This window comes from Uloborus diversus, chromosome 1, assembly GCF_026930045.1.
Source record: "Uloborus diversus isolate 005 chromosome 1, Udiv.v.3.1, whole genome shotgun sequence".
In the NCBI taxonomy this organism is placed as follows: Eukaryota; Metazoa; Arthropoda; class Arachnida; order Araneae; family Uloboridae; genus Uloborus; species Uloborus diversus.
Genome location: NC_072731.1, coordinates 185,209,012 through 185,236,322, shown reverse-complemented (window position 1 = coordinate 185,236,322; position 27,311 = coordinate 185,209,012). Strand labels below are relative to the sequence as shown.

The window sequence follows — 27,311 nt, the reverse complement described above, 5'->3', positions numbered from 1 at the left end:
TATCTCGCAGAGAGTTAAAATTGTTTTATGCTAGACGATGAGATAGAATTTAAAAACTATTTCATGGTAAAAGCAAACGAGAGAAGTGTCTGTGCTGTGGAACGTCGTTCGATTGGGCAGTGTGTGAGCGCGATGTCCCCTCGGTGTGGACGATTCGGTGTCAGTTGCCCGAAGCCCCATCTCCGTCGATCCTTCCGGTGCGCTAAACGCTCGCCCCTCGCGCCCTTGGCGACGCGACCTCCGCGTTATCTTCCGGTTCTTCCGACTGCAACCCTAGAGCAGAGCAAACAACTCCGGCCGCGAGCACATGTAGGGAGAAACCCCGCGCGAGAATGATGGGGATGCGCGGATGAGTGTCACCGCGGCCATGAGGGAAGTGTGTCGCCATGCACATGGGAAGCTCATTGCGATCCTCCTGCTCATGGGATTGGTGGGCACCGCTCGATCGACACACGGAGGAAGTAAGTGATTCACTATTTTCACATAGTTCGCCCGCGACAACAGTGGCACGCCTCAAAAAATAAATTAAAAAAAAAAAAAAAAGAAAAATCTGACAAATTTAAGTTTTTGCGATCAAGAATTACAGCTGGTTGATAACTCTGCGTCCATGTCGATAGATTTTTTTGCGTAGTTTTAGCTTCCTTTTTCAGATTTTTATTCAGTCTCAGATTCGAAATTTCAATAAACTTCAGGGGGCGCTGCAGTTTCTAGCGAATAACAGCTGAAAGAGGTAAAACAAACAAAAATGACGTAACTTATTAGTTACTTTTAAGTTTAATGAAGCATAGTAATTCTTCATTTTGTTTGTCTTGTTTTTTCTCTTTTCTTTCTTTCTTTTTTTTTTTTTTTTTTGTTGAATTCACATTGCACCACAAATTGTCTGAAATCTTTTTTTTTACTTCAAAGAAAAAACGTGGAACGAAATGTTTTACCTCTTTCGGTAGTTTTTTATATCACCGCAAGGTACAACATTCAAGCTCTAGAATTGCGAATTAAACAATCTTGCCAGTTCAAGGATTGATACAAACCTTTGTAAAAAAAAAATTATCACGTAAGAGTGGCTTGAGCCTTTCGCTTGCGTGATTTGTATTTTTGGAAAAGAAAGAGACAGTATTATATCTGTATCTGTATTTGAGCCAGAAGGACGTAAGTTACATTATGATAATTTCACAGGAGAGAGGAAAAACTTTTTTCTGGTGCATGCAAAGGACGAGAGGTGCGCGCTTTTAACCCTGGTGAAAATACGAAGAGGATTGTTTTTTTTTAAGAGTAAAGCTCACATGGCTCGATACGGAATAGGCTTCTACATACAATGCACTAATAAACGAAAAATCTCAAATTTTGGACTTAGGTCAGTCCGGTTCTGAGTAAGTTATAAAATTTTATTTTTTTTTTTATTCACGCGTATTACACTTTGAAAACTTTGCAGAATAAATTCTGGCTTTTGATTAAAACTTCAATGCATCAATAAAATTGTTTAAGTTTTCATATGTTCTTGGATTGTTTTATGGCGAAAATATATTAAAGACAAAAGTTTACCTTTTTGCATCAATGACGTAGATATAGCGTCCAAGTCAATTGGTTAATTTTTAAAAACCATTGAAGTTCTTGACATAATTTAAATTTTTTATGTCAAAAAATGGGAAAAAATTTCCTATGAATTATGACATAAAAATCAAGGTTGGGTGATTATTTTTGGAGCAGATATTCAGTAAAAAGGGTCGGACTTATCGAAAAAGATAAGAGAAAACGTTTGCACCAGGCTTGATTTCTTAAAAAGTTTTGGAGAAAATCAAGGTTTCAAGGCCTTGTCTCACCCCGACAAGAAAAGTGACACAACTCAAAATTAGGGGGAAGGTAATTATAAATTGGTTTCAAATTCAAATGTAGTGCTCTTTCTTGCCACAAAACTCGCATCAAGTTATCTTAATAACTGTTGCGTGGTGGAGTAGAAATCATATAATCGATAATAACATATCATTAATATCTCATAATTTAGGAGAAAAGTGTGTATTATTAACTTAAACAGCAAAAGTTAACCAGTAAACACCACGTTAATTTTTTTTCTGCCCGTATTTTACTATTTGAGACTAATTCGCGAAAAAACTACTATGACATAAAACCCAATGCACTTTTTTTTTTTTTTTTTTTTTGAGTTGAGCCACTAATGCTTCAATACCAAAAAAATGATTTTTTTTTATTGCACTTTTTCCAGTTTTAAACTATTATAAACACCCTAAAAACATTTCATCACTCTATTTGAATTGCTCAAAAAGATACGAGTAATTTTATATCACGCTAAGTATTAGCATAGCCATTGCTGATCCTATTTTTTGCATTAACTAATTTTCACTCTCTTTCAGTGTTCTAACTTTGATGGTTACTAGAAAATTTATTGCTTGCTGTTTAAGATATATTTTAACTTGAATATATAACTTGTACGAAAAAAAAAACGAAAAAAAACTTTTCTTGTTTGATTTTTTGTGTGTGTGTGTTTACATCGAATTTAAATTTCGAATAAGAATTTTTTTCTGCTATACAAACAGCTTTAAATTGGTTCTACTTTTTAGAATCACTGTGGTATACTTAATAAAAATGTACGTTAGATGAATTATAAAGCTTTTTAAACACTTAGTAAAACATTTATGATTCCCTTTTAACTGGTTTTTAGTATAATCGGTCGCAGAAAGTTTTGCTCTTATACAAATGTAGAAAAAAAAATGAGTAAAGGGGATTATTTTAACTGCTTTACAAAAAAAAAATGAAGTGTGCTTCGAAAATAAAAAACACGTAGGAATTTTTATTTGTTTACTTATTTATTTCTTCAAATGAAAGAAAAAATATGTTCAGTAGTTTTAATTTTAGAAAATAAAACTGGTTGACACATAAGTGTGCAGTAAAAATCCTTTCAAAAATTATGTATACATATAATATTTATAAAAAAAAATGCTATAAGGGAGAAATGTAGCACCTGAAGTTATATTGATTCCCACAATTACTCAAAAAAAATTATGCTTACTGATTGGGTAGTGCAGTCTTAACTTATTCCGTACATAATTTAAGTTTCAAAATATTTCAGCTAAATTGTGAAATTTTGAAAATTTCGTACTACTGATTATGTCGCTTATACGGCCCTTTCGCACTAATTATGGAAACTTACTTTAGGCAGTCTTATGACAAGAAATAATATTAAATTCAGATTTAAATCAGTATTATTATTTTTTTTTTATTTTGAGATTTGTCACTCTTGTCGCGGGTGAGAGATATGTCTGAAAATTATTTAATACAGTATTCTTTTCTATATATTCTCTAAAGGTTTTATTTATTTGCTTGTTTTTTTAACCAGAAGGACAGAGAATCATTATTTAAAAAATAATTCTTAATTTTTCACTAGGAAGTGAAATTATTACTTGATGAATTATTTTAAACAGAAATGTTCCTTTTATGACACTCTACACTTCGATATTTTATTCATTTTCTGTTTAAAACCATGTTGAAGAAGTTTCAAAAGGAAGAAGCTAACCTTCGTAGCTGTTCAGCCCTGTCTATGAAGCTATGCGTATATTACTCTTCTATTTAATGGACTGTTGCTACTGTCTTCAAACATTGCAATACTTCCCATAAATTTTAGAAGGGCATGAAGCAAACTGCGATATTGAAATTTTACGGAAAGGCGTGTATTCTCTCTTTTTAGGGGGGAAATCTAGCTTTTTGGGGTCTCCGTGGTATTGGGATGGGGTTGCGCCCCTGTTCTTGGGGTTATGGTCACTCCTGAGAATTCTACCTTGCACTTAATCCAGAACCAGGGATTTATTTCTAAGAAAAGAAGTGAGGGGCTTTATAGTTTTCAAAACAAATTTTTATATATACAGTGCTGGTAAAAAGATTGCATCACCCTCGCATTTTCACAACAGTGGGATTATGTGAGAAGTTTTGGTCGACCTATTAACGATGAATATGTGAATTTCTGCAAAACTTTTGAAATAAACATCTAACAGCAGGAATCCGATAATTATTTACGTAGATCGGGGCTGTTTCCGGGTCACGGGCAGGATAAAGGTTTTTAAATTGTCACTTAACAGTTTTGCCCTATGGCACGGAGCAGAATCATCCTGGAAAATGACGTTTGGAACAGAAGTAAAGTGATCCCGGATAGTAGGAAGCAATTTCTCCTCCAAAATGCCAATATACACCTGAGCTACTGTTGCTTGCACAAAGTGAAGCCCACCAACTCCTTGATCAGAAATACATCCCCAAATCATCTGGGATACGCGGGATGCTTGACTGTGTGTTGAATGCAGTCGAGATGACATTCTTCTCCTTTGCTGCGCGGGTGATGCAATTTTTTTTACCACCTCTGTAAATAGCCTGAATTCCGTTGATGATGAGGAAATTCACATAAAAATTTAAAAAATGTGCTGCAGATGAGATCTTGTGAGCTTTCGCTGCATCAAGTCACTTGTTTCTTGGTGTCTAAGATTTTAGTTTTTGTTGGTCTCTTTGCATGAGTATCACGTCCAAAATTTTCTTAATCTATTGAAAGTTTACAGTGGATGAAAACATTTGCATCAGACCTATAGAGGTTAAAAATGCATTTTTAGAAATCGTAAATTTAGAAAACCAATTGAGGAACTTCTCGGTGGTGATAAGAAATCATTTCTAAAAGGAATGTAAATAAAACCAAAAGGGAAAAAAAGCAGAACTGAATTAAAGGTTATTGATTGCTTAAACCGGCTGAGATTCAGTTGACGAAACAGCTTTTTATTTTTCCCCCTTTTTTTCTCTTTAAATTTACTATTCATTTTTTTTTTTTTTCAGTTTTTAGTAGCTCTTAATTTTTATCTTTTCTTCGCGAGTTACATGAAAATTCGTATTTTCAGCTTTCTGTGCCAAAAAAGAAGCATTTAGTAGACATTCAACATTCAGAATGAATTTCCATGTTTCAGGAATTTCTTTCTTTTTTTTTCAGAGTAACTTTGACATAAATGTCATGTGCATGCAATTTTTGGTACAAGTTTGTTCTATTGCTTCAGGGTTGCTTTTGGTACAAGTGACATATTTCAGTTTGCAGGAACAATTCGTATGCAGTGGGAAGCAAACATGGAGTCATGCATGGCTAAATTGCTGAAAAAAAAAATAATTAAAATGAAATTAAATAATTGTATTTAATTAGCCATTTTAGACAATGAATTTACGATGAAATGTTTTCGGATTATGGTATTAGATATTAAATTTACATTTGTGACATTGAATATTGCATACGAGGCGTTCCATGAAACAAAGGTGAATCCGGTAGTCGGTTTTTTTTTGTAGAAAGTTTTGCTATAGAGAAGTTAAAAAAATAGACTTTTTTTTTTTTAAATTAGAGTATTACAATGCAAAATTTCATCTTGTTTTTTCTACACGACAACTCGAAATTGTCACGTGGAACGCCTCATATGTCGCTTTATACTTTGTATTGTGCTGTAATGCGTTTGAAAAATTAGTATCGTTAAATAACTATTTATATCTAAAAAAATAATTTTTGTCTAAAGTAAATAGTTTTCGTTCTTCCAAATTCGGAGAAATGGTTGTTTCAAAAATAAATATACAGTACTATTGGTCTCTCGTTTTCTTTAGAACCTGATGCTGACCATGTAAAACGGGTTTATTAAATGTAAATCCGTGGGTTTGAAAGTGTTGTGCTCGGTCGCTAGCAGTTCTCGCCCCTCATAGGTGATTTCTCACCCCTTTAGAACTAAGCTAATTTATTTGGGTAGATGGTGCTGCCATTTATCTGTCTCTGCCAATGTCTTTTGCGCGGCCCTCAAGTTCCCACGAGTGTCTCTATCTTTTTCCTTAGTTCCTTAATAGTTTGGAAAAGAGGGCCTACGTGTCCCACGTGGTATTTCTAACAACAACAGTTTGTTCACGATTTTTCTACCCCTTGTCAATTCTTTGAAAAATATTAAGATTGTGAAAGAACATCGGTTTTGGAAGATCAAAATAAGATAATCGGTGAAACTCTCTGCTCGTTGTTTTCTCTGCTACATTAGCAGGTACAGTAACCCCTCGATACATTGCGCCTGTCGGGGAAAAAAAAAAGCGCGATATATCCAAAACCGCGATATAACCTTGGTCATCCAAAGTAACAATTCAATTTACGTAAAAATTAATGACATGTTCACTACAAAAATATTTAGTTAATTGTCATATGAGTAAGATTTTCTTCATAAAAACAAAAGAAAATTCGTCTAACAAATTTTTCTCTTAAACTAAGAAATAATAATTTAATATTTTTTATTGCTTTATAGTGGAATACTTATCGAAATTTATAACTTAAACAACGACGAATTAAGTCTTTGGAAAATAGGCAAGTTTTGTTCATTGATTAAAAAAGGAAAAATAAGCTTTTTTAAAAAATATTTTTTTTTTTAAATTCTGTGATGTCAAGTGCAACTTTTTTTTAAAACAGTTTTTCAGGAAATAAAGGAAAAGGGCGACATAGCCGAATGAGCAGTATAACGACGTGCGATGTAACGAGAGGCTAATTTACCATTTCTTGCAATAGAAACCGTTTTCATGGGTTCATATATACTATGACCTCAAATACACGAGCAATACAAAATGCATAAATTAAAAAATTCCTTAGCATAATTTATTTCACAATCAGAAACCCCTATACCTTATTTTAAAAAAATAGCTGAAAGAACATATTTTGTTCGAGATAAGATATAATAATTTTAATGGCAGTCGATTAAATCAGAACTTGTAAGTGAATATGAGCTTGAAGATGATTACTTTTAAGTCAAAGCATGTTCTAAGAATTTATCACACTTTAAAGGTAAAAAGAAGCCTTTAAAGACCCATTCGTGCTGTGAATTTTTATGTCCTGAGGAAAATGTATGTTCAGTTTGGACGAAAGAATAGTGTATGGCATTTAAATAGCGTATCTATTTCTCGAAAAATGTCCCAAGAGTTGGTGTCATGCGCTTGCCACAATGTTTTCGGTGTAGATAGTGTAGATATCTAATCTGGCATACCAGGGCAGTGACTCTCAGTTTTGTTTTTTCATGTACACCCAATAAAAAGACAGTACTGCTGTACACTTTTTCTCCACTTTCTAAGTCAGCGGTTAAACTAAGTTAACTATTTTTGAATAAAAATGTCATTACGATTTTGCCACTCTCCAGAAGTTGCCTCCCATGTCAATGGTCCCGGCATGCTTTCCCTTGATTCGGAACTGATACAATTTTTTTTAATAAACATTTTTTAAACTAAGCACATTTTTTATGAAATGGACGTCTTAGTACTTTAAACGTTCTCTGTGAAATCGATGAATCCTTTTAAACTTAAAAAAAATATGTTCCGTCTTTTTTTTTTTTTTTTTTTTTAATTACGAAACAGATAATTACGAAAAGATAAATGACGAAAAAAAATGCAGGCGAGTAGAACACATTGATAATACGGATTCCGATTGATTAGGAAAACAAGTTTTTATACGTGTTTTGCGTATAATGGGGTCGTTTCCGAAATTTTAAAAGTATTTTTTTCTGAAAGAGCATGCTTAAAAACATAGGATCTGACCTTTTTTTAAGTAATTTGACAAAGTTTAATATTCAGAAAAAGATATTTTAATTAGTTCGAAGATTCAATTTCATATTTTTACGCTTCTGCACATGACATCACAAATGATGAAATGCGGGCTACTGATGTCATTAGCTCAGAGCGTATCAATTAAGTCGCATCTTTACTCACATGTACTGGCAACGATACGGTTGATAGTAAGCGTAGAGCACAATATTGGATTTGCTTCTGAATTATCAGAATGTGGAAACGCGGTAGACATCGAGCGTAAACATTCAGTGCTCCAGTGGAATACGCTCCTAAGTTCATCACTTGTGACGTCATAAAGACCCCGCTTTGTTTGAAGAATATGTCATTTTAAAAATTAATCAAAAATTAAATGTTTTCAAAATAAAAGATTTCCTTAGCTCTATGTTATTATTGTTATTATTATTATTTTTTTGCTCATTCTATCAACTTCAGTCACTAAAAGTAGTACTTTTGACTGATGGAAACAATCCCATTAGGAAGAAAATTGTTTATTATTATTAGGAAAAAGTATTTCTAATCGGTATAATTCAAATGAGTTAATTGACGACTATTTTTCTTCAGTAAACCGTTGATGAAATATTCTAAGTGATGTCCAAATAAGCCATTTAACAATACAACGTAGTGGAAGAACATAATTGTTTTCTTTTAATTTAATTTTCCTCGTTGAATTAACCTTCTTCGGTGTAATTTCATTTTCTTATCGTTTACAAAGTGCACATTTGATAAATATACGTCAACGATTGAAAATTTAAAAAAAAAGTGTTTTGCAGCTCTAAATCATGAGCACATGGTCAAATTTTACAGTCTATTTCACTGATGGAACTGAATAGGTTACTGTGTGTGTTTTTTTTTTTTTTTTTTTTTTGCTTTGGTTTTTGACGATTTTGGTAGAGTCAGAATGTCTGAAACTGCGGTTTCATAATGGCTTGATTTTTTTTCAGCAATATATTTCCGATGACAAACAGGTGTTTATGTCTTTAATTAATTAAATTTTAATATTGAAACCAAAAGATTGATTGTCGAATGTTCAAATAATATATATCAATATTGCAACTTAATTTTTATAATTGTCGTAAATCGAAAGCTTGCGCACGAAGAAAGAAAAACTTTTAAGTTTGGCAAAAAAGCAGAAAAGTTTCTGGATAAAAGTTAGTAGTCTTCCTCCTAAAATTTACCTGGAATTTTCTTGTTAGAACTCACGAACCTTCCCAGTAGAAGCCGGTCACGTTTCTGCAATAAATCAAGAACTTCGCAAGAAAGCTTTTTTAGTGTATATTATATAGTAATAGCTTGGCACCCTCCTTATTTAACAGAAAGGCTCCTAGAACATTTTAGAAAATATGGTCGAAGGTAAGGTAAAATTGCATGCAAATACCGAACAGTTTATTGAACTGAAATTCTGGCAAAGTTACAGTATCCAGAGACTGCATTTCGCGGTCGTCAGGGTCTCAGCCAATCTCGAAGGGCCGTAACACATGCCAATAAAGAAGATAACAGTGGGAAAATGCATTCACACAAGTTCTGCATTCATTCAAGCAACTTGCGGCAAGTCAGGAAACATTTAATAAAGATACACTTGCTTTTCGCGGAAAACTGGTGGAAATCTCAGAAATGCCGAAAAGTACCGGGAAAATATTGAAATCCCGAAAGGTACCGGGAAAATATTTGTGACGCTTCGGAATTTTTTCTTGTAGCGTTTGCATCATGCTAAACGCTTGGGATACAGTTCGTAGAATTCCACCCAACTGTTTACGGCATCCTAAATAGATTAAATTTCTCTTCAAAATGTAAACAAAGTATCCGTAACCCCCCTGTGATCATGGGTCATAACTGGGAAAAAATCTTTTCCGGCGCTAGGGGCCCCCCGATATGTCATCGTCTGCTCTGTGGAAGTTGACATTGAAAGATAGCTCCACAGAATCTCTAGTTGGCCTTCCGACCCTGCTAAGCAGAGGGCGAGATAAGATTCGCAAACGGGTGTGATAAGACCACCCCTGCCTTATCTGTGTTTGAAGTCAATAAGGATTGAGAAATGGCAGCTACTGTACGTGCGGAAGTATTGCTGGTATGTATGCGCGATTGCCATATAGCTGAGACTTCGACAAATGAACGTCTAACACAGTCATGCAAAGGGAAAAAAATGTGGGGCGCCTGATATATATATATATATATATATATATATATATATATAATATATATATATATATATATATATATATATATATATATATATATATATATATATATATATATATATATATATATATATATATCAGGCGCTTTAATTTGTAGCATTATACCGTAGTTTTAATCTTCACTTTATCAAGGTAGAGCTTTACCTTGTTTACTGACCTCTCGCTGGTGTGCCGAAATATTTTTAGCTACCAATGTGAAGGTATACTCAGCTTTTCAATAAGGTTACTTGCCTGAAGCATGGTTATTTATAGTCTAAACTGATGAGCCCAAAACAAGAATGAAACGGCAGTCTCTGGATGGTGTAACTGAGATGTTCGGTTTTGCTTACGAGTTATGTACATGGTTTTTCATTTCATGAAGAAAACGAGAAGAAATTTTTTGTTTCAATGTTGAATTTATTTACTAAATGCGTCAACACATTAGATTATTGAGAATCAGTATCATACCTGACGTTCAATTGGTACGAAAATGAAAGATAAAATATTTTAAAGACTATGATAGATCAACTCTTCAATTTTGACAATCAGATTTTGTAGCATTTGTGGTTCTTTCAATTTGAAATGAAGAGATGTTTGGTTTGAACGGTATTTCCTAAAAGGGTGTTTATTCCTCCAGAAATATGTAAAGTAAAGGGAAGAGGTAGATTAAGGTGGAAGAAATGTCAAAAATTCTTGAATAAAAACAATTTTATCACATTTCATAATTTGAAGATAAATAAATAAGTAGAAGGGTACTTGACGTGTCTGTTACAAAATATGTCTTTGCACAATACTAGATAGTTTAATCTATTCAGATTCACCTACATTGTTACACTTTTACAACTATCTAGCATAAATTATGAATCAGTTTTCGTGTACGGTACACCTATCTATTTTAACGAAAAAGCTCAAAGAACTTTCGAAACGAAGAAACAAGAAGTTCCTTTACAAAAGTAAATCAAATTTGGTTGGAAAATTAGCAATTTGGTTCGATTAGTAAAATTTTTAAGAGGAATTTCAATTTGAGTTATAATTAGTTAAGCATAAAGATTAAATTGTATCGAAGGAAACGAAACAGGTGAAATCCGGTTACCACGAACTTTAAGAGCAACAAAATTTGCTTGTTGCAACTGTAAATTCGTTATAACTGGAATCCAAGTAATGAAATGGAAGTTAAATTGGGACTGAGACTTCATTTCATTGAAACGGATATTTCGTTGTTTTGATATTCATTGTAACGGTATTTATCTTAGGGCTGTCAACAAATATGATGTCACGCTTTGTTGGGGGGAGGGGGAGCTTGTGGAATTGTGTCAATTTGTGACAAGGGGGAGAGAGAAAGTAACAAAAAGTGTGGCATCACGTTTTTCTTTTTTATAATAATATATTTATGAAAAATAACGTGCCATGTGACAAGTGGGGGAAGGGGGGAGTGAAGTGTGAAGAGGAGAGGCATCAAAAGGATGAAAAAAGTGGGACACTACTTAGGGACAGCCCCTTAATAAAATTTTATCTTTGATTAACTAGTGATTCAATTTACTATTCATCCTTACCAACTTATTCTATTTATTCATAGTCAAGCTACTTTAAAATTGAGGCTTTTATAATTTAGTTCTTCTATCACTATATAGCTAAGAAATTAGAAAAAAAAAATCTTTTGAAAAAAAATTTTTTTTTGTGTTAAACTCAAACATTGAAGGCTATTGAAATTAAATGCAATGAAAAGTCAGTAAAATGAATCTACAATTAGTTTCATCTGTGGGTTGTAGTAGTTTAAACTTTAAATGCGCGGTGATCATCAAAGTCATTCCCAACTGTGAAAAATTTTACTAACCAAGAAACTGAAGATGTCTAATATATCGACGTTCTTTGCGTTATCGGGCAGATATGATGAAAGATTTGAGCAATGTGAAAATTTAGCAATCACTGCTTCTATCATTCACACCACTTAGAATTTTCTCGCTTTTTCTTCTGTTAATTCTTACCATCCCCCTACGCAAAGAATATATCATCTCCGTTCTATTTTTGTTCGCTTGCCGCACCGCCAAGTACCATGTGTTGCAATCGTTCATTTATGCATCTTTCGGCACGTTACTAATGGCATAGAACCAGTGACGCTATTTTCTTTTCGAAAATGACATATTTACTGTAGGTTGGAAAGGGTAAATGACATTTTAGAAATTTTGAATATCCATTTAGTTTTAGAGTTTTCTTAATGCTAAAATTTTATCAATCTGTGTAGCCATTGTCGACTTTTGACTTCACACTGTAATCAGGCGGAAAATGTAGTCATATTGCATTAAAAATAATGTGCAAATATTTTTATCTCGAGGTATTTATTCGATTTTTTTTTCATCCCAAAAAGGTCTAAATCCTCCTGAAGTAAAAAAACCAAGCAATTTTTCATTAAAAAAGGATGTATTCAATTTTCGTTCTAATCGTGCGCAAAAGCAGGCTAAATAAATAAATAAAATAAATAAATAAATCAATATATATATATATATATATATATATATATATATATATATATATATATCTTTCTTCCCCTGAAAATCGTTAAAAAAGCACATTTTTGTTAATTTTTGTTGAAAACTCCATCTTTTATTTATTTATTTATTCATTTTTACACGCAGCTTACTGTTTTGTAACGTATAAAAACATAAGACTGATTCTTTTTTTTTCCCTTTTGATGCCAACCACTTTTGCTAAGTGCTGGATTTTCAATAATAAGAAGTAAGTAAACAAGTCATTAGTCAATAATTTAGAGGTCAAAAGTTTTTCATTAAAGAAGAACTCGGAATTAAGGGAAGGAAGGAAAGGGAAAGATGATTAATTAAAAATTGAGTTTTTAAGCAAAATGAAAGTATTGTTCGATATCTGCGTCGACTCAAAAACATTAAAATTAAAATAAATTTTAGTATGATATTTAAATCTGCTTAGTAATTCACCATTCATTGCTAATGTAGAAGCAAAATTAAAGCCTTGTGTTTAATTATTTTTTTTTTTTAATATCAAAGAAAGACATGTTCCTAAGTTCCACTTCATCAAAATTTGAAACAGGCACAAAAATGGCTCCTTCTACCAAAACACTCCCATTGAGAATTCAGTGTTTCAAACATCTATACATCTCACTGTATATTCAGTCTTTCAAGTATCTGTACATCATATTGAATATTCAGTTTTTCAAGTATCTATATAATTTTCTCTGGTATGCTGAATGTCCATATATATATATGCAACATGCAACCATTCAAAGTTCCAATCTGTGCCATTTTTAAATGGTTTGTTAAAGCGCATTATTTCGCATTATCTGTATTCCCCCCCCCCCCCATCTTTTTTGTCATACTCACGCATGAGTTACTGTCAGCAATTCGTCATTTTTCAGTGAAAAGCATTTTTTGTTCCACCTGTCGAAGAGCACAATATAGAAACTCAATCAAGCATGTTGCAGCCCTTTGTCTTCCTCCAATAAATCGAGTCAAATGGAAAACACGTTATTGTTGCGTTCCTTCGAGAATTGAATAAAAAAAAGTTTAATTGAAACAGTGGAAGAATAAAGAATGTGGAAGTGGACAATATTGTTTATGTAGCTTTTTATAAAATGGGTTCTTTCCTAGCTGGGCATTAGTTAGTGAGTGGGAGAAGAGGAGGCTAGGTGTTCAAATATTCTTCGGACTTCGTTATAAAATGTTTCCTTTTTGCTTAAATTTGAAATACGTATTTCTTGTTATGGAACTAAACTCACCTCGAAAGTGGCTTTAAATTTGCATCCAGCAAAATGCTTTCTTAAGAGATCCTGAAATTTCTATTAGAAAAACTATTTAAAAGCAACATTACGAATCAATCGCGCTATACCGCAGAGGAATGAAATTGATTGAAATATAAATTAAACTTTAGAACCAAAAGCATTTTGACTCTTTCGAAAATTCACCCTTTTGCGAATATTTTGAGAAATACGAAACCAATTGTTGCATTATTTTCTCACATAAAAGGTGTGTTTTAGCTCTCATTTTTCAATAAACATTAAATCCACCATGAATTTAGGGGGGGGGGCAACAACGAATTGGAGATGAAAATAATAATTTATATTCACGAAGATATAAACATTTCTTTCAAAAATACGAGTTTTATTTGTAGGTTTTTGGCTCATAACACGCAGTCTTCCGTCAAAACGAATCAATCTTTCAGGGAGCTTGACAGCATAAACGAGAAACATAATATACTAAAATTTAAAATATAAATATTAGAAATTTTTCAGAAATATTAACATTTAAAACATTTTTCAGGAATCCCATTGAATGATTGCAGGCAAGAGTTTCCAATTTGCGAACGATTCCTATCGATTCGTCGTCGATCCGAGAATAATTGAAACCCCGGCTCATTAAGTCTCCGATATCTTCTTAAGTTTATATGATATTCAACTGGAATTTCTTTTTATAAGTTGCCACATCTGATTGACCACGAAATTTTGAAAATTATAAAAAAAAAACTACCTCTCAATTGATTGAGGGTTTAAATCAATTAAGATTAATCTCAATCTTAGTTGATTTAAACATTCATGTTTCAGAAAATTTTCAATATTTTTATTCAAAATAATAGTATTATATTTTTCTTGTACGCTGTCCAGTTTTCTGTTAGTTTAGTAATGTTTGACGGAAAACTCTGAGCGCTATCATCTCATAACCTGCGATTAAAGTTGGTTTTTATGAATAAAATGCTTATATCTTTGTAAATATAAGTAATACATTCCGGAAAATCCATAAAATAATTGCACACATTATGGTATTTACTGGGTTATGGTTTTTACTATGGCGGTTACTGAACCCCAAAATTAATGGGCGACTTTTTTTTTTGTTGGAAAATGTCAGCTAAAAAAGTACCTTTTGTGCGAGAAATGTCTAAGAACCAAAAGTTTCTTAGTTCTCGAAAATTTCGTGAAAATGCAAAGTTTTGAAAAATTTGAATGATTATAATTTTCCATGTTTCAACTGAATTCTTTGAAGCAAATGAGACCATATCTCATTATTTATTTAATTTGATTTTCCGCTTCTTAAAATCTTTATAACTATAAACCAATAATTTCGACATATATATATATTCAAACAAAGTTTAACTACGCATCGTCACCTCAGAAAAACAGTTGGATATATTACTGCTGTTAGGTTTTGATGTCTTACTGTTGCTTTGAGGCGATGTTTATCTATTTCAGCCCAAGATTTCATTAGTTAATAATGTGTGTGGTTTTGTGCGTTCCATCTCTTAGAGCATAATTCTTTGAATGAAGCTTGGAAATTTAAAGCGCGCAATAGAATAGGTAAAACTTTCTTCAGGTTTCATGTTCGAGTGCATTACTTTTCATCATTAAAGGCGCTGTGAACATGATTATAATTATTGATCAAAAGTGATCGAAATATAGTTCCCTGTACCAGATTTTTTAAAAATATTTCAGTTAAGTTTCGTTGGAAGCAAATTCTAATTTTGAGTTTTTCTGATGATTTTCGCTTCCGATATTTACGGTAATTCATTTTTTCCTCATAGTTCAGTTACTTGGTAAATAAAAAAAAATTATGTATGTATTTCAGGTTATGATAATATATAATAACTCAAGAAACTTAGGATGATGATTATTTTAAATGCATATCTATCATTTGGAAACTAAAAAACTGAGTATTCGGCCGCAGGTTTGAAAATGTACGTTACGTTTTATTCGACCAAATCACGACAGTCACCAATTTTGCCATCAGAGTTTGCTTTAATTTGAAATTCAAAAGCAGTTCGTGTCACAAAGTGGCACTCATTCTTTAATGCCGCTTAAAATTCCCCATAGAGCGCCCATACATTAATAAGTAAATTTTATCCCTTACTAAAGATCTCCGAGAGAGACAAACGTGCCAAAATGCGTTAAATACTAATGAGCCATTAACCACAGCATCATGATGGTAGGTTAGATATGCTGCCTCTAGCAACAGATAAATAGATTTGAAATTTCGCTATTCAGCTGTATCTGAAAATCAGTAAGTTAGCGGCCATAAAAAGGTTTAAAAACGAATGTTTAAGACTTCTACTGAGCAGTTATAAACGAAGCGATAAATTGACCATAACCGCAGACAAATGCTCGGACCGAATGCCATACTGCTACGCGTAAATTCACGCATGAAAACACAACCCGCTTGCTATGGAAAACTCACAATTGCAGCATTAGCATTCGAAGACCAATCAAAACGGGAAAGTCGACTCGCTCTTTGTGACACAGAAAGTGTACGCAAGTGAACATAAAGAAACAATAAAAATAACGCAGTCGAAACTTGCATATAAAGAGTAGTTTTTCTCTTCCCTGTGAGTTAAACTATCTGTAATGGCCGGTTCAGATGGCTTGACGTTGATGTATCATCTGTTCACTGGAACTTTTTATTGTTATTGTTTTTTCTTTATTGTCGACTTCTGGTGCGGGAAAAGACATCGAGAAGATGTTTTTTTTTTTATCACGTGCTTTGTTACGCAGTTTGTAGCACTTTGTGAATATGTCAGAAGTAAATGTTCGGATCGTTTATTTTTTTTGCACCGTGCTGTATGTGGGCTTTAGGAAGGTCAATCTAGATCATGGTTTAATGAATGAGACAGGGGTGATAGTGGACTCAAGTAAAATTTTCTGAAGACAGTGGAAAATTTTCGGAAACCATGAGAAAGCAGGACAACCCCTGACTCCCCCCCCCCCCCCCCCCCAAGAACTCTTCAAATGTGCACAGAAAATGCACTAAAAAAACACGTACATTATGAAAATATTTTTTTTCTTTTTAAAAACTTTTCAGTTTTAAAATGTGTTACCAGCCCAAAATTTTTAGAATTTGAGGAAATTTCGGATCTCAAACACCCTTGGAATGAGATTAAGTCCTTTATGTTTCACTTAAATTTGTTTGATGTAATTGAAAAGTGATTTGTTTGAAATAATTTTGAGCCGATTTGGTAGATTATGAAACGTTAAAAATATTCAGTAGATACTTTCTACATTTAAAACTTATTTTGATCTAAAGGTCTCTCTGGTTCGAATAAAAATGCTTCGCTTGCCATTCTGCGCATTAATTTAATGAATTGCTTAGATATTTAGAGAAAGTTTAACCTAATAGTTACCTCTTGCCAGATCGAAATGTAGATCTCAAACTCAATTATAGAGTATACAATATATGATCAAATAGCTCTGCATAATAAATGTTTCTGCTAAAGATGTCGAATAAAACCATAGTTTATAAAATACAAAAGGAAAGAAAAAGAAAAGCTTACGCTTTAACCTACAAATTTTAAGCTTATTTGTCTCTTAATCCATTAAAAGTAGAAAATAATACTTTCTCTCGCATTTACAAGTAACCCATTGTCTCGCATTTACATGTATGAATCACCGATTAAAATAAAACTTTGCACATCGATAAAACACCCTCAAAAATATTGAACCCGGGATTTTTTTTGGCAACAATCACTTTTAACGATGTAAATTCACACCTAAAGAGTAGAAAATTCAGAATTGGAGGGTACAATAAAATTCCTTCATTTTAAATTTTAACTACAAAAATTCAAAATAATGATTGACAATCTGAAAAAACTGAACAAACTAAAATTGACGTATTTCAGGATCTTTCTGAAATACTATGGGAGTAAGCCATTCTTTCGCTATCTTACCCCGTCGTGCAGTTAGTTGCCTATGAGCAATTTCATGTCAGAAAAATCACCTTCTTGACCTCAACATTTCCGATTTCAATAAAACTTGGCACGAAGGACACATATGACAAGATAAGTAATCCTTCCAGTTTTTAGATTTCTATTTTGAAAATTGTCCAAAGCATGTTCCAGCAAAAAAAAAAAAAAACTCAAAATGTGCGAAAAAAATTAAAAGTGTTTTCTGAAAAATGATTGAAACTTCTCTCCTAACTATAGTAGAACAACAGTTCAAAAAATATTGTAAAGCTAAAATTTAGAGCTTTATATTGATACATAACGTGACCTCATGATAGATTTAATTTTTAGAGTCATTCACCGTGACGGGGTAGTATTGCAAAGAATAATTCACCCCTACTAATAGTATTTTCAGAAAAATCCTGAAACACGCCTGCTTTAGTTCGTTTAGTTTTTTTTTTTTTTTTTTTTTTTTTTGTCAAATTGTAAATCATCATTTGCATTTTTGTAATTAAAAATTAAATTAAAAAAATATATTGTACCCTCTAATTCCCAACTGTCCAATATTAAGGTTTAAATTTCACCCCGTTAAAGGTGTTTGCTGCCGATAAAAAAAAAAATACGTGTTCAGTATTTTTAAGAGTTCTATCGATGTGCAAAGTTTTATTCCAATCGGTGATTCACACTTGGGTAGGGTTACTTGTTAGTATCTAAATTCAGTGCATTTGCATGATATCTGATGGTAAGGTTAACCACTGAAAGTGTTGCTTTCCATATCTATCTGACTGAAGCAGTTAAAGGACCTAAACATAGAAATTGACAAGCAAATTGAAAAAAGCCCATCGAATGGGTGTATTGTAAAAATAATAAAGATTTAGAGAATAATACAACTTTTAACATCTCATAAGATCAATTTCAAAGTATGTAACAGACACGTTTTCAAAACTTTTCATGTATAAAGTTAATAATTTAAATTCAATATAAGAAATTTGTAATGTCGTCTGCGGTTGCCAGTATTGACGATGTTACTTACTACTCCACCAATATCAATGTATTCTAGAACAATATTTTTATGCCAAAAGATATTTAATGAGAAATAGAAGGAACCTTGTTTTTCTACCTAAAAAGTTAGACTGACAAAAGTTTTAATCATTTTTTTTTCTCCATTGCACTTGACCTGTATTCCTTCAAATAATTTGCATGAAGAATGTATCACGATGTCTTCTGTTTGAATTCTTTTTTAACTCGGGTTCTGATTTGTAGAAATATTTTTGCTGCAGTATTCGAAGAATAGAACTCTTATTCCATTCCCGTATTCCACACTGTTATTGATGACTTGCTGTAACCATAACGTCCATCAGTGTTTTCGCATGTGCCTGCAGACACCTTCCTAGGGGCAATTTTTGTTTTACTGGATAATTTGGCGAAGGAGACATATCGCCGTATGTGTCGTCTGTTTCTAAAAAAAGAGAAAAACATCTAAAATTATAGACATTGCTTTGGAACACACAAAACGCTAAGCGTAACACTATGATCATTTACCCCTACTTTACTAAAACTGCTATAAAACAGAAGATAAAATGAATGCTACTCATTTATAGATATATTCTTTATGAATAAAATAAGCTTAAGTATACTGAAATTTGTTTGAGTTTTAGATGATAAACGTGATACAATAGAAAAGTCAACTTTATAGTTTGATTTGGCAGAGTCAAACAAAAATGTCATCACTTTATGCTGAAAGAATGTTGTCAAATATAAAAAGGTAGTTTACAACCACTGCTTGGGATATAAATAACCTGTAAAAATCAACATGCCAGTAAACACACACACACAAAAAGTTTGACAGTTTTTTTTTTTTTTTTGTAGAATGTTCATTTTACCCCCACCCGACCCTATTATTTATGCTGTTGCGTTAATGATATTAATGAAGGTACTAATATGAGACCTAAAATGATAATTCCAAAAAAAAAAGAAGAAGAAGAAGAACGAAATGAATGAATAAATAAATAGAAGAAGCGAAAAGAAAAATTAGCTAATTTCTTTCTTCTTTATTTCATATCAATCCAAATATATAATTGAAAGCGCAAAATGCATGTCAATTCTTTCTGTTTAAGCAAACGCCCAGATACTTGCTATGCAAATTTGATTAACGCAAATTGATATTTAGCGTTATAATTTCCAGAAACTAAGATTTAAAAATAAGTAAACCACTTAGAATAAAATTTGAAGCAAGGCGGAGTAATTGATGTTGATAATGAGCCACTTAAAGTACGACTCGTGTCAATTAAAGAAGGAGCGGTCTAGAACTTGTCTAGATTTGCATCCAGGCAAAATTCAAATCTTGTTTTCCTAGAAACAGATCGCAGAACAAATTTGCGTATGTCATTTGTGTTTTCATCAATCACGAAAACGGATGTAACGATAATTCAAACTATCACTTGAATTGCAAGCATTAAAATAATATTGAAGCAGATTTTTTTCGTGATACCAAACTATCGACAACGATAAATGGATGCTGTTCGATTTTGAATTTTACGGATAATTATGTTGACTTTAGACATTGCTATTGAATTCCAAACTAAGATAAACTGAATTGAATTTGATCAATTGGCCTAGCAAATCTGGTTTCATTAATAGCGGCATGAAATCTATGAAATAATGTGAGCATTAAATAATGATTAATTTATTGAATAATAATCATGATCTTTTTTTTAATTAAAGGATCTGCGTGTCTTTTACAATGCTACCAGGTTAGGTTTACCCCAACTATAGATGTAAATAAGGAAATACGTCTTTTGGCGACGTCAATCACGTACAGTCAACTCTCAATTGCTCGAAATCCCAAGGAACCGGCTAAAACCTTCGAGTAATCGGTAGCTTGAATTGCCGGAAGATCCCTTCGCAACCTTTTCAAGAATGAATTTCATTTTCTTTTTCAGAAATTTTACATAACAGTTAGACTATAATGCTTTTAGTTTGGATAAACACAGATAGTGGAATTACTAGTACTATATAAAAATATCTTTACAGAGAAGGAATATTATTAAGTTACTTGGAAAAGGGAAGTTATTTTGAACGATTGTTTACTTTTTTTTTCTCATCTTAAAAAGTCAATAAGTTAATTCAATTAATCCACGTTTTTAGAACTTTCTAAGTACTGCTGTAAAATATTTGCAAAATCTGGTACTTGCTGATTAGTTGGAGGTGGTAAAGACTTTTCAACAGAATCTGCACAAGCAGACTTTCCAAGAACTGTTTACACAATCGATTTTTTGAACAAAGATTCACATGTAGTAGCATTTCCCCCCCCCCCCCCCCCAATAGTCAAGAAATATTTCATTTTCACCCAGTCCACTTCAACAAAGATTTTAAAACGATTCCAATCGTCGGTCACTTTCTGTCAAAGATTAGCTACGTGCTACACAATAAAATTTTAGATCACCTGCCACAGCAAAAAGTAAAACAGTCAACTACTTTTCTCGCAATCTTGTAACACTGTGCGCATTAAGGAAAGCTGATGTTGTAAACAAATTATTCTCTGCAAACCAGTGATAAGAAAAGCAACGTGCGAAAAGGAAAAATAAACTTTTTTATTCCTATTCTGGCTGCATTTTTATGCAGAAAATGAAAACAAATCTTTAGCAAAAATTTCGACTTAAAAACAGTACATTCGAGATAAAAAGACAACTTTATATTAAAGACACTACATTATTTAGGGAGCGAATAAAAACTTCGAGATAAAGAAATATTTAAATTATAAGTCTTCGAGTTATAGAGAGTCGACTGTATTTTGCTTGAACAATAACAAATCAGCACCAAGCAAACGAAGAATATTAGTTCACTTTGTTTTATTGCAGAGAAAACCCCCAAAAGTGGCAACCCTTTAGCGGGCAACTCATTTGCTTACTTTCGATCTACCCTTTCGCTGAACATAGTATGGTTATGCGAAATACAAACATACGAGCAAACTTGCAGTTGTCACGATCGAAAAAACTATACAAAAGCAGCTTTTAGACTCTTTATTGTGTTGAATGTCAGACATGCGCAGAACAACGTTATTCGACATGAAGTTTTGCCAACTTATACTGGTCTCTGTCAGTATAAAGTGTAGCTCAGCTTGTTTTCGCTCGGTGGAAAATTCAAAATACGATGAGCCACCGTTCGCAGATGGAAGCAGTAGATAAAACTCTAAAAAACTTAAAAAATTCATAAAAAATTATGAGAGGCGTCACTTTTGTACTTGCCGGTGACTTTCGTCAAACTCTTTTTGTAGTGCCCTAGAGGAACGTGTACAGGCATACTTCGAGTCTGATTTTAAATCATCTCCTTTTAGAAGCTTCGTACAATCAAGCACCTTAAGAACAATTATAAGAGCAAATTAAGAGATGGTGATACACACACACTCCTCCACTTCTCGAGTCTTTTATTTCAACTATGGGCTTACTAATATGTTTTTTCTTTTTTCTTTTTTTTTTTTGAAATTGTAAACAAACTATGCCGCCTCACGAAAAAGCCCTTATTTCGCTAATGCTTGATAACAGCAACGCATGCTCCTTTTGATTTCAACCGGTTTGACTTTCGAATGGTCCAAACTGAGCGCTATTAGCAAGGCTATTAGACCTAAGCTGCAGTTTACTCGCAGATCAATGTTGTTTTTATTACCGTTACCGAACTTCAGTTTTACTTTACTATCTTATTCTGATGTATATTATGTGCCTCTTTTGCATTTAAACAACGCGTTTTCGAGCTCTAAATTATGTATAGTTTTCCGAATCAGAGCCTGTTTTGAATGTCTCTTTTGAAATGAGTGTTATAAATTAATAAGCATTTATAATTTTAACTATCCATTTTTAACTAAGACATTTCCAAATACTGCACATATCATGGTAAATGATAATCATGCAACTTACCTTTATTTATTCTTCGGTTATTTTCTATGAGACTACCCTCTATACTTATTCAGTTACAAATATGTCGCGCATCATAAGTCTGACGTAGACTTCTGATGCACGCGGCTATCACGCACCTGTCCAGATCTCTGCAGAGTAGTCATCGGAGTGTACGAAGTACGTCGAAGTGTAGGACGTGGCGCATGACAGGCAAACTTTGACGGCCATATTCACCTGCCGAACTGAGCTTCAGTCAAACACACGAACTGCCATGGAAGCCTTTTGATTGGTGAAAGGAGACTTCGACCGCCAGTTTGGTTGTCTGAGAGAGGTTTAACTTCGCTGGTGAATGTGCCCTTAATGTCTCTTACACACAAGACGACATAAGCAACATTCAGACTGCGTCCGTACGGTACGTGAGCTCCACGTTTTCCTCCCCAAAACCAATTTTGGATCGGCGTTGCCATGACAGCAAGCCGTATTGTACGGGACCCGTCGAAGGGACGAGAAGCCAGATATTTCACGGCTCTGACCTTCGTAGAGTACGGAGTCGCATTTCATTGGTCTCTACGAGATGAGCGCGCTCTCTCTCTATTGAGTGAGAATACTGACATGTGCTTTTCTCGCGTTCGCAAAGTATGAATGCTTCTCCCTTTTCGGAAAATGTAAGTCTGTCCGCTTTACGTGCGAACGTGATGTGCGAACGCTGTCTGAATTACGCTTTAGTCGAATCAACTTTCAAACGGGTGGTTATCAGGAATTGTGACCTGGTAGAAAAGTGAAGGAATCGCTCGGCATGCTTCACACGACAATAAACTCATCAGGCACATATGCCGTTACCATTCTTATCCCGATGAGTTGAACCAACTTTGTTTGAGATTAGACTCATCGGGACATTGTTAAGCGGTCGCTCAACACACGAGTCAACTAGTTGAGTGAACTCGGTTCAGTTTTAACACGTTGTGTAGCAGCTGTATGAACAACTTTGGTCTTATAAGAGGAAAAGTTGATTCAGCTAAGTCACCTCGTGTAAACACAACTCATCAGGCACGTTTGGCGCTTCTCATTCCGATGAGTTGAATCAACTCTTTATATGATTCAACTCATCGGGGACACTGCCAAGCGTCCACTATACGCACGAGTAAACTAGTTGAGTCGACTCGGTTCAGTTTTAACAGCATTGTGGAGCAGCTTCTCGAATTAATTTGTCTTTTCAGAAGAAAAGTAGATTCAACTAAGTTGCCTTGTGTGAACACAACAAAAGCCGCCAGTCAACTAGTCGACAGGCTACGTTTTCGAAAAGTTGATTCCACTAACCGCCTCATGTGTAAGAAGTCTAACTCTCTCTCTCTAAAGAAGATTTAAGCGTTTAATGTAAAATTGAATTATTGATACGATTTTCTTGCTTTTGCCTATTATAAATTCAACTTATTAATTACCTATTATGATTTCAAACATTGTAAATTACGCACTCATAGATATTTACAATACCTATTCGTAGATGTGGCACTCATTATCTGTTTTCTGCTGTTTTAGGGATCCGTTGCTGCGTAATGGCCAGTGGATCTTGCAGATCGACATGTGAAAAGGTAAATTTCTTTTTTTTTCATTCTTACATCATTAGGGTAGACCGGAGCACGTTTACGCATGGGGTACGTTTACGCAGTGCCCTTTTTTTAAAAACGAATTATAAATGGAGAGTCAAAAGTCATAACAGTTTGATGCTGATCTCTACCACATGGTTGCATAAGATTTTGAGCATCGGTCTAGCATGCAGAAATGATAATATGTTTTTTAACAAGTTGAGTAAGTTTTGTGTTGAACGTTTTGAAGCTTATTGTGAATGAATAATACTTAGTTAAGAAAGACCAAATACAGAAAAACTAGCAGAATTTTGTCCTTTTTTGAGAATTGTACTCCTAGGTGTACGAATTAAAGCAGAAAAGACTACATTATGTCTTTCTCAGATTTGAACTTCAAAACTTTGCATTTTCTGAAGAAATTGCATTGAATAAAATCTAAGAGTTCTAAGAAACAGCTATAAAACTACTGAAAACAGTGAATAATCTGCATTTTCATTCGGTAGAACCTGATGAAAAATTGCTGAATATATTTATATTTTGGGACCAGTATAGTAGTTAATATTCTGTATCTAGTGTTGATGTTTATAAGCTCAATTTGTCTAATAGCATCTTAGAGGAATCCATCGAGAGAGATGTAGGGAAAATTTTCATATTTTATATTTTATAAAACATTCTCTTGACCCATAACTGATTTTTTTTTTTTTTTTGAAACGTTAATGATGAAATGGCATATATGTATCTTCAAAATTATATTTCTTGTGCAGTTCACAAAATTTAGCAAGTTAAAGTAGAACGATTTCTGATGTTTTTTTCTAAAATTATTTATATGAATAAAATAGAAACCGTAAGTGACATCATATACATATATACAGTGAGATATCCACGATCTAATGGGCCAAATTTCAATAATTCTTGGAAATTTCTTCATTTTCTTAAAAATGAGATCTCTGTTATTACCTCAAAGAATCTTGGTTTGCGAAAAACTATTCTTGTGAATCGTTGCTGACTCGTTTCTACATACAATTTTGAAAACTGCATAGAATGAAACCAGTTTAAAGTAGTGAGAAAAGAGCTAAAACGAGAAATCCCAACTTTTTTTGGGCATTTCCGCTGCAATAGCGGTGCTCAACCTTTTTTTTACCCGCAGGCTACATCTCATGTTAAGATGAATCTCGCAGGGAAGAATGAAAACAAAATTTAATCATAATATTAAAAAAACTTCCCAGATATAATGGGAAAACAAGAAAAAGAAAATACAATTACAAAACAAAAATTGCTGCTATCATCAAAAAGTGCTTATTTTATTAATACGAGCTTAGCATAACTTTTTTGGAAACCTATTTATGAATAAGTTGAATAAATGCCTTTGTGCGTAAAATGTAAAATAAGAAACAACAACGTCAAATAGCACAAATTTCAGATTACTAAAGACACGTGTTTCGGCGTTACAAGAAACGCCGTTTTCAATGCAAAAGAAATGATCTTATGGATGAAAAGACTTTGTCGGATATCTTTTCATCCTGCAGAAGATATTTTTCGTTTCATAACACTGAACACAAAGAGCGGCCACGTGGATCAGCTTCGTGGACCAGATACTGCTTGCGAGCCGTAGGTACGGCCTCACTGCTCATACGTGAAATTTTAGTGTTGCTATTATCAGTGCGTCTCCAGTAACAATAACTAATGATTTCGTAAAAATGTAAGTAAAAACAAAACGCATCCTTTCTTCTTTTTTGAAGGTAAAAATTCGTATTCCGGAGGGAAATGTTGTTTTGAATTCCTATCTTTTTATTTTCCCACCACATCCCTTTGCCAGCACCACCGTCGCGTCGACCGGCCTCACGATGCTGCTCCTCTTGCGAAAATCGTCTCCAGGTTGCTTCCATATCCTACACACACGCGCATACACACACACACATACATACACTCATGCCTGCACACAGACACAAACACATATGCCTATACATACGCACACACAAACGAACGCCTACACACACGCGCGCGTACACACACACAGCACTGCATACACAACACGCACACACATGCATACATACACACACACGCTCGTGATTGCGGAAAACATAATTTAAATTCAAGATGCCAAAAATTCAAATTAATATAATTTTTTAACTTTGTTTTCCATCGTGAGGTCTATTGCGGCGCCACAATTTTACGCAATATTGCAGTATTAAAGTTTCAAATACGTTTTTTTTTACTGGGAGTAATAAAAAGTTTATTTAAACCTCTAGTTGAGTTTTTGTTCTTTTAATCTACGCTTGCATGAATTCAAATTGTTCTGCGTTTTGATTATTTTTGGTTTGAAAATAATAAAATCCGAAAGGGTTCGTAGTTATAATCATGCAACATGAAATGAATTTTTTTTTTTCATTTTTGCTTTTCTTTTTTCTCTTTTGTTCCAGACATATATTCTGAGTTTTAGAATAAGTAGGGGAATGTGAGGCAATGTAAAATAGTTAAAATAACTAATTTTTTAACAAAATGAGCCAATTGGAAATTTGATTTGAAAATTACAGTAACATAAAGAAAGAATAAACTTGCATTGAAACATTTTTTTCTATTTTTGTTAATAAGTTTGTGTTCCTCGTAAAAAGTGGAAAATTTTAATTTTTTCCCATGTCAAAGTAAAAAATAAAGTATTTTTCGAATAAAATATTATTTATTTGATTGTTAAATAAATTTTTGATCAAACGAATGAAGAAATAAAAGAAGGAATGAATAAATGAAAAAATAATGAAACAATAAACGAATAAGGTTATAAATACCATGTCAAATAACGTGCGAGAAAAATAAGTGAGTGAATAAATTAGTGAATGAATAAGAAAATAAGTAAATGAATAAATAAATAATGGATGTATCAAATGAAGGAATGGAAGTGAATTCATTAAATAAGTGAATACGTAAATGGTTTACTAAATGATTGAATTAGTAAACGAGATGAATTACAGTGACCTCTTACTTATACAACGCCTACATTATGCGCTTTTTTCATTTATACAACGATTTTCAGGAGTCTTGGCTTATTTTATAGGAAAATAATCATAATGTCTTTCGTTTATGCGTCGTTCTAATGATAAATATTTCACTTATGAGCCGATTTTTTTCAACACATAAAAAAACCTAATTTTTCTCTAATTTCTTTTTTTTTTTTTTTTTGAATTTTTTACAACACTTAAAAACGCTGTAAAAAAATGCAGTATTAAGAAACTGGACTTTCATAAAAAGTTTCAAAAACAATACAGTTTCTTCTTTAGTGCCGTTGCAACGCCACTTAAGATGAAACTGTATCTTTACTAGGGACTTTAATTGAAGCCCAATTTCCTAAACAATTTCCAGCACTACTGAAGTTCTTTTTTTTTCTTACAGTGTAATTAAGTGATTAA

General features: G+C 33.1%; 1 protein-coding gene across 2 annotated transcripts in view; it reads left to right on the top strand.

Moving 5' to 3' along the window:
* The first annotated feature begins 332 nt into the window (after positions 1-332).
* LOC129234089 (reversion-inducing cysteine-rich protein with Kazal motifs-like) overlaps positions 333-27,311 on the top strand; it is a 136,466-nt gene continuing 109,487 nt past the window's right edge. For both annotated transcript variants that reach the window (XM_054867988.1, XM_054867982.1), the window contains exons 1-2: positions 333-461; positions 23,864-23,916. In XM_054867988.1, the coding sequence (XP_054723963.1) occupies positions 350-461; positions 23,864-23,916 (165 nt within the window). In that variant the 5' untranslated portion in view covers positions 333-349. The remainder of the gene's footprint in view (positions 462-23,863; positions 23,917-27,311) is intronic.